The sequence below is a fragment of the Acartia tonsa genome, chromosome 14 (genome assembly GCF_053477335.1).
Source record: "Acartia tonsa isolate MP-2025a chromosome 14, ASM5347733v1, whole genome shotgun sequence".
Taxonomy (NCBI): Eukaryota; Metazoa; Arthropoda; class Copepoda; order Calanoida; family Acartiidae; genus Acartia; species Acartia tonsa.
In genome coordinates this window covers 13,416,814-13,429,600 of record NC_137273.1, presented here as the reverse complement: position 1 = coordinate 13,429,600, position 12,787 = coordinate 13,416,814, and the positions used below count along the sequence as shown (strand labels likewise).

General features: G+C 39.4%; 1 protein-coding gene across 3 annotated transcripts in view; it reads right to left on the bottom strand.

The window, feature by feature from the left end:
- The window catches only part of ca (RCC1 and BTB domain containing protein claret), a 68,979-nt gene that overhangs the window by 36,088 nt on the left and 20,104 nt on the right, over positions 1-12,787 (bottom strand). For all 3 annotated transcript variants that reach the window (XR_013874524.1, XM_080146737.1, XM_080146738.1), the window contains exons 19-26: positions 8,748-8,798; positions 8,417-8,474; positions 3,831-3,895; positions 3,145-3,203; positions 2,836-2,920; positions 2,233-2,316; positions 1,579-1,652; positions 1,069-1,181 (exon numbers count right to left, since the gene is read on the bottom strand). Coding sequence is in view for 2 of the 3 variants with exons in the window: in XM_080146737.1 (XP_080002863.1) it covers positions 1,069-1,181; positions 1,579-1,652; positions 2,233-2,316; positions 2,836-2,920; positions 3,145-3,203; positions 3,831-3,895; positions 8,417-8,474; positions 8,748-8,798 (589 nt within the window). In the remaining variant the exon portion in view is untranslated. The remainder of the gene's footprint in view (positions 1-1,068; positions 1,182-1,578; positions 1,653-2,232; positions 2,317-2,835; positions 2,921-3,144; positions 3,204-3,830; positions 3,896-8,416; positions 8,475-8,747; positions 8,799-12,787) is intronic.

Sequence of the window (12,787 nt, the reverse complement as noted above, 5' to 3'; positions counted from 1 at the left end):
AAAGTGTTATTGCTTTAATTTGGTCTATGTTCTATTGTCTAGCAATCTTATTTGTTGAGTTTCGCTTTTATAGATGCAGTTATCCTTGTTTTTATAATATTTAACAAAATGATAAAAATCCGTAAACATTGAAAACATATAACAAAGAGTGTTATTAAACAATATAAAAAGAAAACTGTTTTTATATCTTAAACAAAGATTTCAACATCCATAATAGCAAAGATCAACAAATAAGACGATAGGACTAACACATAGTAGAATTAGGAAATCAATAAACATCATTCATTAACTCTTGGATTGTGGGTGATGAATTGCCCCCAAAATAGTTAATAAACCTTCCCAGGACTTATGAGAAGCTTCACTGTAAAGGAAACCCATAACGGTTTAGCGGTCGGCGAGATCCTTCAGTTCACACATAGACAGACAAACATCCTGTTACTTTTATATAAAGGTTACGGTTCTCTGTTTGTCCATCAAAATCTCACAAACTACTGAACTGATTAAATTCACCATTTTTTGATAGTTTAAAATACTTCCAGGAATGGTTTCATGCTATCATATTTCAAAGTTTAGGTTGGTCAATGTCATACAGGGCTTATTTGACCCCTTAAACCCATTTGACTAAGGGCTCCCTAGATTCTAGAGGCGCAAACGCTACTTGAGAATAAAGCATCACATAAAAAAATAAGTTTAATATCCCAAGCTTCATCTGTTTATCATAAATCTCGGGATGGTTTTAGGCTATTTTACGCCATCCTTCACCTATAAGCCGTTAGCCGTTACTTTTCCAACTTTTTGTTCAATTTAGGGAAAATAGACCTACCAAGGATTACTCATGCAAAATTTCAGATGGAAATTCGAATTCTAAGTGCCATTTGCTCAATGATTACGAGGTGGTTGCAATAACCCCCCCCCCCCCCCACACTTAAGTTTACCTAAATCATCAGCATTAATATCATTATGTAGTAGGGCACAAGATTTAAATCTCGGGATCGTTTTATACTTTTTTATGCCCTCCCTGTCCTACAAGATGAAGGACAAACGCAGCAAACAAATTATCAACTTTACCTAAGTCAGAATTAAGATCATTATGCAGGGCATAGCTGGGGACAATTTTGCTGAGAATACCCCACGCTTCAGAGTTCACTCCCTGGGTAACCATCAGCTGTTTGTCATAATATCTAAACAAATATTCATTATGATTCTCCCCCAAAGACGTCCCAAATTTTTTTGGGGTTGATACATTAATTTTTTTTTTTTTTGGGGGGGGGGGGCGGGGGGGTTATGTAATGAATTTTCAAAAATTTGGAGGTTGCCTAACCTCACCCCCTCGAAGTCCATGTTCTCCTCTGTAATATAACATCTTAACTTTAAATAATTAAATCTTGAAGAAAGCTTATGCCCGGGCAGGTGTTGGGCTATACAATGCGCGACACTGAAATGCTTTGTTTTAAACCCGTTCGAGATAATGCAACGGAGGAAATTCTCTGATATTTGCACTTGGCACTAGGCATTAGTGTGGCACAAGTAATTTTAAAATAGGAACGTCTTTGAAACTAAAATAATAATCATTATTACCTATTAGATTGGAGAAACTGAAGAAATTGTAGCTCCACTCGTTGCTTTGTAAACATGTTCAACTTTAAAATCTGCACACATTTGGATATTTAAGCCTTTTATGTTATTTTTGCATATTTTTTTGGAATGTGAAATGGTCTAATGTATTGCATTACATTACATTTAACTTTAAATAAAACTCTTCCATCGAAAATTACACTGGTGCCCTAAGTTTTATAAACACGCTAACTTGATAAATGGCTAAAAACTTTGGGTACTTTTATTGAATTTTGATTGGTTGGTTCAAAACTTTTCAAGTAATAATTTCAATCTAAAGAAGGGCTTATTTCAATTATGGTCTTTGGGAATTAATCGTCCATTTTCTTATACTTTAATATCCCTAAAATAAAAATGGTCAAGTTGGCTTAAATCAGGATATACAGGGATAAGATAATAATCTATAATTTGATGTACTTCCCGAATGATGTAAAATAAAATTTTCCTTCTGTAGATTACAATAATTGGTTGAAACTTTTGGACACTTACTAAAAGTCCCCAAAGTTGTTAAGACAACGAATAAGAAAACATTATAAAACTTTGGGGACTAATATATAGAGTAATGTTATATAGAGCCCAATGTCATCTCCCTCCCTCCTGGGCTTAAATACAATCCTGTTGATGATAGGAGATGAGTGCCAGGTTTGATAAGTGCACCTTCTCCCGGTGGGTTGCCTCTAAATTTCTGTTATTCAACGCAACCTTCAAAATGACAAATCAAATAAGAAGCTTTGACAGTCAATGGCGTATAAAATAAAACGCTTAATTGACGACAAAAAGGTGCGGGTTCGGATGAAACACTCTCTGGACTCGACTGAAATATTAACAACTCATTTTGCCCACCCTTGGGTTTGGCTTTATCATTCTGTTATGATATGAGAGGATAAATTACATCTATAAAAGTAACAGAATGTCTTTCTGTTTGTAACAAAGGATTTTGGTAACCCATGAACCGATATGGTTAGGTACAATATAGCTTCTCATATATCCTAGGAAGATTTATAACTAATCAAAGGGGGGGGGGGAGATGTGGGTACACAACCCTCCGAAGAGAAATAGCCCCAGAAAAAAATGAGCCCTCCCACCAACTTTTTTTCTTTTAAAATCAAAATAGGAAATGGCGGGGAAGCTTCTTCCCACCTCAAGTGCCAATTGAGGCCTCTAGGAACGTGCCGCCAGTTCATGTTTAAAAGCATTTCAACTCTCAACAAATTGAAAAACCTGCAGATATGTTAATAGTTGATCCACACAGCCGAATACTGCCAGCTTGAGTGCAGTTTTCAGAATAGACAGTCCGGCCAGCCTGCATAAATTGATATATAATATTCGTATATATTATGACAGGGAAAAAAATTAGGTTGCTAACATGGACATTATTTATTGGTCAGTTTGTTCATCCTATAGGAGGGGATGGGATGGGGTCAAGAAGGTGGATGGAGGGATTGTTATTTTAGCCAGCTAATAAGTTTCACTTTATTGAAATATATGATAATCTAGTGTAATATTTAAGTAATAATAAATCCATTCCTGTAAAGGTTTTTGGCACCAGTAAAATCATCGCTGCACAACTTCAGATCACCGGCAAGCTCCTAATGAAAAAGATTGTGTCAATGTGCAAGTAAAAAACGTGGAGATTCGTCACAAAAGGGGGAGATTTGTAGAAAGTTAGGATTCTATGAATCTATATATCAAGCAAATTATATCATGCTTTCCCTCGTCCATGCTCCTCATTTATATGAGAGCGCCATTAATTAGGGTGGCTTAATATGGAACACCTGCCAAAACTCTAGGCCAGGGTGATGTAATAATTGAGTAGCTTCCAAGCGAAGCTTATCAATCTATGATTGGCCAAAGGATTCTCACTTTCAATCTCCGTGTGCATCTGAATCCTAACTTCAGAGAATCATGGCAACAAACAACAACAACAAAAGGGGACTATCTTTAATACAAAGTAACTTGGTAACTACCTGTCTGTCTGTCCGTCTGAAGCTTAAGATCTCGGTAACCACTGAACTAATCTGTTATACACTTTGAACTCAACAAAATATTTCGTATTACTATTTATTTATACAAAAATATGGGAGATGGTTTTATCATACCTATGTGACTAAATATAAACAAAATTCTATGTCTGCTAGAAATTAGTTATTGGACGGGTTACTGTGTCCGATTTACCCTCTAGGGTAATTGATCTATCGCATAAACATTATTCATACCTGGATTTTAGTTTTCTCCAGGCCAAAGACTTTGATAATTTGGTCTGTATGTTTTCCCTCAGATTCTAAATTAAAAACATGACTTTTGATTTTATATGAATTGCTTAAAATATTGAACTAAGAATAAAGAAGATAAGTTTTCATAAAACTTTTGGCTCTCTGAAATGAAAAAAGAAGGAAAAATGTTCCCTTGTCTAAAGAAAAACAATCCTCAAAAGAACGTCTGGAATTTATTTTAAAGAAAGGCTTCTAAACCGATTGATATCCACTGTATAAGAATCATACTGTCATACTTAGAGTCATACTGAAAAAACGTGTATAGCAACGTATTACAGATAATTTTCTACGATTTTTTTTTAAAATCATAAAATTAATCATAATTTTGATCTATAATTTTTAGTTTAATATCTCCGGAAAGCTGTCTATAATACGATGCGATAAATAACTATTTTAATACTTAAATCAAGAAAATTCAAAATCCGACGATCGAAAAATAGTCAAACATACATCCTACTACTTTGAAAAATAAACATCCATTAACTGCTGTAAATGACCAAAAATCATTTACCAATACTTTCAGCAAAAATCCAATGAAAGTACCTTAAGCATCCAAATTCTCAAAAGGTGGTTCACATTAGCATTGCAAGTAAGAATAATTTAATGTACATTGTCCCAACCCTGTATCCATTTTTAAACTTAATTAACTTTTGTTATTATGTTCTATGTAAAATATAGACGTCAATGCAGAAATAATTAAAATTTGCATAAAACATTCATAAAATCTTTTCAGAAATTCTATTTTAAATAAATCCAGACGTAAACTACAACAATAAGATAAATGTTAAAGGAGACTATGCACGAACGAGAGCAAGCAATTCTAAGCACCTTCCAGCAGTGATTCTAAAAGATTTTTTTTGAATATACTAGGTTTATGTTTGATATAATTATTAAGATATATAAGTTTTCCGGAATTTTAAAGTTAGGGGGAGATTTGAAATCTGCATCAAATTTTGAGGATTTTTTTTTTATAAAATTCGTTTTTTCTATAATTCTTTATATAAAAGCGGAAATGCAATTTAAGTTAATTAATTTTGGCATCTGTGATTGGTGGATTTAAAAAATCTGCGCTCTGATTGGATGGCGTACATCATTCAACCAATTAGAGCGCAGGTAGTTTAAAATCCACCTATCCTATTGGTCAAAATTAATTAACTTAAAATGCATTTCCGCTTTTAGATAAAGAATTATACAAAAAACGAATTTTATAAAGCAAATTTTAAAATTTGATGCAGATTTCAAATCTCCCCCTAACATTAAAATTCCGGAAAACTTATATATCTTAATAATTATACCAACTAAAAAAATTACGTTTCACCATGGGTTTCTATGAATAAAACTTTGAAATCAATGTTAAACATCTTTTGTTGAAATATCACCAAATGAATTGTTGAGTTCAAATGTTCAAATGAATAAACACGAAAAACATCCTTTTTTCTAAATTAACATTTTTCATTAACAAGATTACTTTTGTGTCACAGCAGTTTAAACTCAACAAAACATTTGATGATATTTCAACAAAAGATGTTTAACATTGATTTCAAAGTTTTATTCATAGAAACCCATGGTGAAACGTAATTTTTTTAGTTGGTATAATTATTAAGATATATAAGTTTTCCGGAATTTTAAAGTTTTGTTTCATATAAAACCATGGTGAAACTTATTTTATTTTTAAATTGATATAACGATAATAAATATAACCCAAGTATATTCATCAAAAAAAAAAAACATTTAGAATCACTGATGCTGAAAGGTGCTTAGAATTACTTGCTCCCGTGAGTCGTACTTCTCTTTATCTTAGGGGTTATATTCGGTATGGGGTTGACATTTGATTGTAGTTTTTGAAGAAAAGGAGGATGTGCTTAAGGACCATTTGGGCAGGGGGGGGGGGGGTTTACTCGAGAACCCTTAGAGCTAGAGGGAGCTAATTTTGGATTTAAGCTTCTATGGGGCCAAAGTTACTTTTAAAATTATCGTCGACCCCCCACCCCCCCCCAAAATTTTTTTTTTTTTGGGGGGGTAAAAATTTTTTTTATTGCATTTCTCGCCGAATTAGGCAATTTGGAATCATTTGAGACCATGTTATCTTTTTCAAAAATTTTTCGCCTTACAAGCAACCGTGCGGGGGGACTTAGTCATTTTTTTCAAATTCTCGTTTATGAAGGTATATCTTAAATACAGTATGCTACTCTCTTAGTTTTAAAGATAATTGGATGAAATCTTTTTGATTGTGTCACTAATTACCCCAAGTTTTGGTATCTTTAAAAAAAAACGGCGGCGGGACCGCCGCTCCCGCCGTCTGCCGCCGTTTTCCGCCGCCAACAAAAAATAAATTTTTTATTGCATTTCTCGCCGAATTAGGCAATTTGGAATCATTTGAGACCATGTTATTTTTTCAAAAATTTTTCCCCTAACAAGCAACCCTGCGGGGGGGACTTAGTCATTTTTATCAAATTCTCGTTTATAAAGGTATATCTTAAATACAGTATGCTACTCCCTTAGTTTTAGAGATAAATGGACGAAATCTTTTGGGCTGGGTCACTAATTACCCCAACTATTGGTATCTTTAAAAAAAACGGCGGCGGGACCGCCGCTCCCGCCGCCTTTTCCGCCGCCACCAAAAAATTTTTTTTATTATATTTCTCGCCGAATTAGGCAATTTGGAATCATTTGAGTTCATGTTATTTTTTTCAAAAATTTTTCCCCTTACAACCAACCCTGCGGGTTTTTTCAAATTCTCGTTTATAAAGGTATATCTTAAATACAGTATGCTACTCCCTTAGTTTTAGAGATAATTGGATGAAATCTTTTTGATTGTGTCACTTATTACCCCAAGTTTTGGTATCTTTAAAAAAAAAACGGCGCCGGGACCGCCGCTCCCGCCGTCCGCCGCCATTTTCCGTTTTGAAAAAAATAACATGGTCTCAAATGATTCCAAATTGCCCAATTCGGCAAGAAATGCAATAAAAAAAAATTTTTTGGTGGCGGACGGCGGGAGCGGCGGTCCCGCCGCCGTTTTTTTTTTTTAAAGATACCAAAACTTGAAGTAATTAGTGACAAAATCAAAAAGATTTCATCCAATTATCTCTAAAACTAAGAGAGTAGCATACTGTATTTAAGATATACCTTCATAAACGAGAATTTGAAAAAAATGACTAAGTCCCCCCGCAGGGTTGCTTGTTAGGGGAAAAATTTTTGAAAAAATAACATGGTCTCAAATGATTCCAAATTGCCTAATTCGGCGAGAAATGCAATAAAAAATTTCTTTTTTGGTGGCGGCGGAAAAAAATTTGAGAATTTGAAAAAAATGACTAAGTTGCTTAAAATGCAATAAAAAAAATTTTTACCTCCCCCAAAAAAAATTTTTTTTGGGGGGGGGTGGGGGGTCGACGATAATTTTAAAAGTAACTTTGGCCCCATAGAAGCTTAAATCCAAAATTAGCTCCCTCTAGCTCTAAGGGTTCTCGAGTAAACCCCCCCCCCCCCTGCCCAAATGGTCCTTAAGCACATCCTCCTTTTATGATATCAAATTCCTTCTCATTTTTTAGAGCATTAGGCTTTGATAAACTCCCTAAAACTGTTGTTCGGTAATGCTTTGCTTTCTTTAAAAATCTCTGTTTGTGCTTTCCCTCAAAGTGCATATTGAGCAATGAAATCTTCACCTTACTTTTAAGATAAATGAAAAATAAGGGAGAGTTTTTTTTCCTATGTCACTGAGGTGGGTCTAAAACCCTTCGTGGCTAATCCGTTTAAAACAAAAAAACAACTCCCGCCTCTTATTTTACTTTTATTTCTAATAAAATTTCTGTGAACGACAAAGAACTTTGAGAAAAACTACCTTTTATAATGGGTGACTCCTTAAAGGTAAATGAAACAGAATTATGTAGGATTAATCGCAACGTATTATAGACAGATTTTCGCGGACATTAATTTTATGATTTTATATTTTGATATTCGTAGAAAGTTGTCTGTAATGCGATGCTAAACATAATTTTTTAGTATGGCTGAGAAAGACTGTTATCTTATCATATGCTATTTTTTCCTTTTACATGCATTTGACTAAACAATGAACACTAGAGGTCAGCAGCTGTCCTCTAGGGCGATGAGGGATAAATTTCTCATTTAAAAAAAAATGTTTCTGTATATCATTTATTTATACAAAATATCATGTTTTTGTATTATCAATTCAAAAATCCCTTCAAGAATATTTAAATCAACAGAATGAAACTTTAAAAATGAGAGAAAAGTATAAAAAAGTATTTTTTTTATATTAATTTTATGATATCTGTGCATATAAAAGGTAACACCCGAATTTGCCTTTTTTTTGTCAATTTTCCTTAAAATATGGAGATATCTCCATCTCCAAACTGATTGATTGGGCTTATAAAGAAACATTTGTGCATCTAATGTCAAAAAAGTTCTTTTTTTGTAAGCTTTTTTGACTGAATTTGGACCAAATAAAGATGAAAAATATGATAGGGTAACAGTCCTTTTTAATCGAATTCGAAGCCATACTGGAAAAAATTTACCTGAAGATAACTGGATACAATAATCTACAGGATGCTCTTTCCATGACAGAATATAAACCTGAAATTTAAACATTTTTAAGCAAAGAAAAATAACCCACAAAAATGAATTGACATAGTTGCAGGGCGAGTGCTATGTCAATAGATATATTAGTTATAAATAGTTGTATTTCTTAGAATAAAGTTAGCTTTCTAGAAATTATATCCTCGAAAAATTTCGTTGCTTCATTACTTGAAGGCAAAAATTGAACAAAGGTGTTTGTCTGCTACAGGTATCTCTTATCAAAAAATAAAAAGCTTTGACGTCCCTAAATCCACCCCCTAATAATTTTACCTGTTTGTTAGTTACAACAACGTAGCTTGAGATTAACTTGTCGCACTCCTGAGTTATATTTTATCCTTTATTCCTACTAAAACAAGTAACAGGATCTGTGTCTGTATGTCTGTACCGTAGGAACTCTGTAATTGCTGAACCGATATGGTGTGGTATTCGGCAACCGTGAGCCATGCCTATGGCACCCCTGATCTGGGGTTCGGTGGAGGGTCAATGGCCCTCCCCCGAGTCCTGGGGAAGGGGTCTAGTGACCCCCTCCCTACGCTTAGAATTAATGATTGAATCTGTCATGTTTATTATGGTTAACTGTATTCTTAATTCTCCCCCACCCTTTTCAGGGATGGGGGATCATCATTGCCCAAACTGACCATTGTATATGTATTATTTATGCTTTTATGTTATGATTATTTATTCCTATCCATGTAATTATTGTTTGTTGTATATAGCTTCAGTATCTTTTAAACCTTCAATAAAGTGACAACTGAAAATAGATGTTGATCATTATCTAGTGAAAGCTAGAGAAGCGTAGCTTCTCTATAGTAAGGTGTCCACGTCTGTCACACTGCCGTAATCTAATTGAACTCCGGTGTCTGCCATTTATCCTCGGCGGATACCACAACTTTGGTGACAGCTGTGTGAGATTACGGCGAACCACAAGTGTAGAGCAGACGCGCATCTGAGGCTAAGGTACTCCCAGCAGTGAATCTGGCAAAACTGACGCAAGCAACCTGAATTACCCACCCTGGACAGCAAAGTTTAACTCTGCATCCGGCAGTTGTGGAAGCGAGACAGCGAAATTTGACGAATAACCGCGAGCAGCGCTGATATCTAACGGAGAATTGAGCGCCAAAAGGGCTGAAACAGGCCTGCGGACCGGCTGAAACAAGCCAAATAAGTGTAAACGGCTGGAAATAGGCCAACTTTACTGCAAGAAATAGCAGGATCCGAACCAGTGGCGCTAGCAGGACGGGACATTCCCTGCCGCCATCAGCCGGATTTGGATCAGCGGCGCTAGCAGGACGGGACATTCCCTGCCGCCGATAGGCTGAAACATGCCACATAGCTGCAAGCTGCGAGCTAACATACGAGTGTAGTGCACCAGAACAGAAAAAAACTACGTCAACTCCGAGTATCCTGAGAAGCTACAACGCAGCCACCCATCTAGAAAAACAGATATTATGTTACATTGCAGGGATTACCACCCTGGTGTGATGGTCAAACAATAGATTTATGAGCAAAGCTTGGCAAACAAATTGTTGTGTTGTGATAAATCTAAGAATAGAACAGGCTTGGATTATTGTGTATTGTGATAACAGCTAAAAATAGAACAGAGTTGGTAAACAAATCTGTTATGCAATTGTGATAAGGACAAAAATAGAAGCTAGATGTAATATAATAAAGACCCTGATATACAATCAAAACAATCTCAAGCCCACAGCACAACAACAATACACCCCTTATTCCAAGGGAAAGGGAGGAGCCCCTCTCCATTGAAGGCAAATACAATCAGGGTGATATAATAGATAAGCCTAGGATTAAGAAGAAAAGGCCCTATTACACCAGCACACAGTTACCCCCCTCCCTCACAGGGGGAACGGACGGAGTTACCCCCGTCCCCTCACGCGCTTCCCCCTTCCTACCCACACTAGACTAAGTCCGTCTGTAGTGTGGGGCTAGCGATCGGACACACAGAGCGCCATTCACGGGTAGCGCAACAGAGTGCGGAAAATATCCTAAATCCAACGGACGAAGCGGACCAATGAGAGAGCGAGTTGAGGGGTGAGAGCGCGTTTTCCCCGTGTGCGCAGATTTGACGGCGCGGACGCGCGTTACAAGGACAGGAGATTCCACGCACACACACACACACACACTCACACCGGAGCGGAGCTACTCCATAGCATTTAACAGGGGTATTTTTAGCAAATAAAGAATTACAAGCTTCTTTCCTTCTAGCTCTAGTGTGATAAAGGAAAACCCAATCAGTTCCTGACAGCAGTTCAGACCCTCAACATCTATCTACCTCTACCAGCCTACCCTACCACCTCAACACCTAACTAGTGATAAGTACAGCTAAGTTATATCTTTGCAACTAAACTCCCAACCTAGTGATACAAACAGTGTTGGCTGTTAGGCTAGGGAGCCTCAAGTGACAAACCATTCATTTTAGTACTGTATAACTTTGTGCCCGCCGTTGCACCGTTGACCCAATGGACCAGCATCAAGCCCCAGGAGGTGACCAAGCCCCAGGATGGCTCCAGGATGACCCTCAGCCGGCCCCAGCCGAGTACAACAAGCTGATGCTGAGCAATCTGCCGGAGTTTAGAGGGCCGCCCAAGCAATCCTGGTCGGCACATATCCGCAGACTCGAGATGTCATGGGCGGCTTACCGCGTGCCACCTCATGATTCCCTCAACCGCCGCAACGCCCTCCTACTGTCACTGGTAGGGCAAGCGGCGGAAATGGCGTCCCATCTGTTTGGCGAGGCAGGCCAAGCCTTGACCTACGAACAGGTCAAGACCGAGTGTGAATTGCTATTTCGCCCTGCTTTTGAATCCCAAACGCTTAAACAAGCGTTTAGGGATTACAAGCAACACTCGACAGAACCTATACAAGCGTACATATCAACTAAGTGCGCCTTGTATAGGGACGCCTACAACCATGAGGATCTTGAGTTGTTGGTGGACGAATTAAATCGTGGAATTCGTAACGCCAATGTAAAACGCCTCATGATGAACCATGAAATTACGAGTGTACCTGAGTACACTCGTAAGGCCATGTTCACCGTGACCATGGTTACTAAGCAACTGAAGGAAGGTGTGTGCTTAGTGGACTCGACCGACGGGCTGACTGGATCTGCCTGCATCCAGTTGCCCCAATATGACGAGTCGGAGCCAATGGAGATTGGCTCCTTGGCTCCGGGTCTCCACCAGATGGGGAAGGTCGCTCCAGATGACAAGGTTCCAGGCCGCTGCTACCGCTGCCAGGGGAGAGGCCACCGAGCTCGAGACTGCCCAACGCCTGTGGAAGTTAGCCTAGAGGAGAGACGCACCCAGCCACGCCGTGACCGTTCTGCCAAGTGTGAGCGTTGCCACTATGACGGCCACACGGCGGCCGATTGTAGAGCTGACTGGGCCCAGGTAGCCAGCCGCAGGCGCACCGCCGACAAGGGTGCCCCTCCAGGGAAGCCCAGCAGAGTGGCCCACATGGAAGGGAGCGCGCCCCCAGCACCACCACAGCAAGCAGCCGCCCCCAGAGCTGCGGACCGAGCCGATGGGATGCCGCAGTTTGGGACTGTCCCAGCTAGGATCAACGTACTGGGCGGCGCGGCTGAACCCAACCGGGTTGGACTAGGCTTCAGTCTTAACCATCTGGGGCCAGAGCTGATACAGCCCAACAACATAGCCGAGCCAGAGGTGCTGAGGCCCCAGCCTTTTAGCCTCAACATGATGGAACCTGCCCGACTGAGCCTACCCAGCAAGAGTGGAGGGGCGCTGCCCAGCGTCCCTGAGACGGTGTATGGGGAGGGCCTGGCAGCCGCCGAACGAGAGAGGCAGGAGGTGCTAGCCAGCGCCTCTGCATCGATGTATGGGACGCCACCCGGCGTCGCCACCTGGGATGATGGGGGGGTGCTATCCAGCGCCTCCCACCTGGTGCCTGGGGCGACAACCGTCGCCGCCACCGAGATACCTGGATCCTGGAACGAGCCAGCCTCCAACCTGATGTCTGGGGCGACAACCGTCGCCGCCACCGAGAGACCTGAGTCCTGGAACGAGCCAGCGGTCCCAGAGGAAGGGGTGACACCCGTCACCCCCAGTCAGCCAGCGCCACCAGCCTGCAGGGAGAGTCCAGCTACATGCCATCCAGAGCCCCCTGCCAGCCAAGGGAACCCAGCTGCTCAACATCAGGATAAGTTGAATTTGTTAAATGTGTTGTATCCAAAATATTGTAAAAACCCAGCCTTGCCTGTGCCCCCTGCACCAGAGGCTGGGGAGATTGAAATTTGGGAAAATAAGGACTTGCCTGTGCCACATGCACCTGAG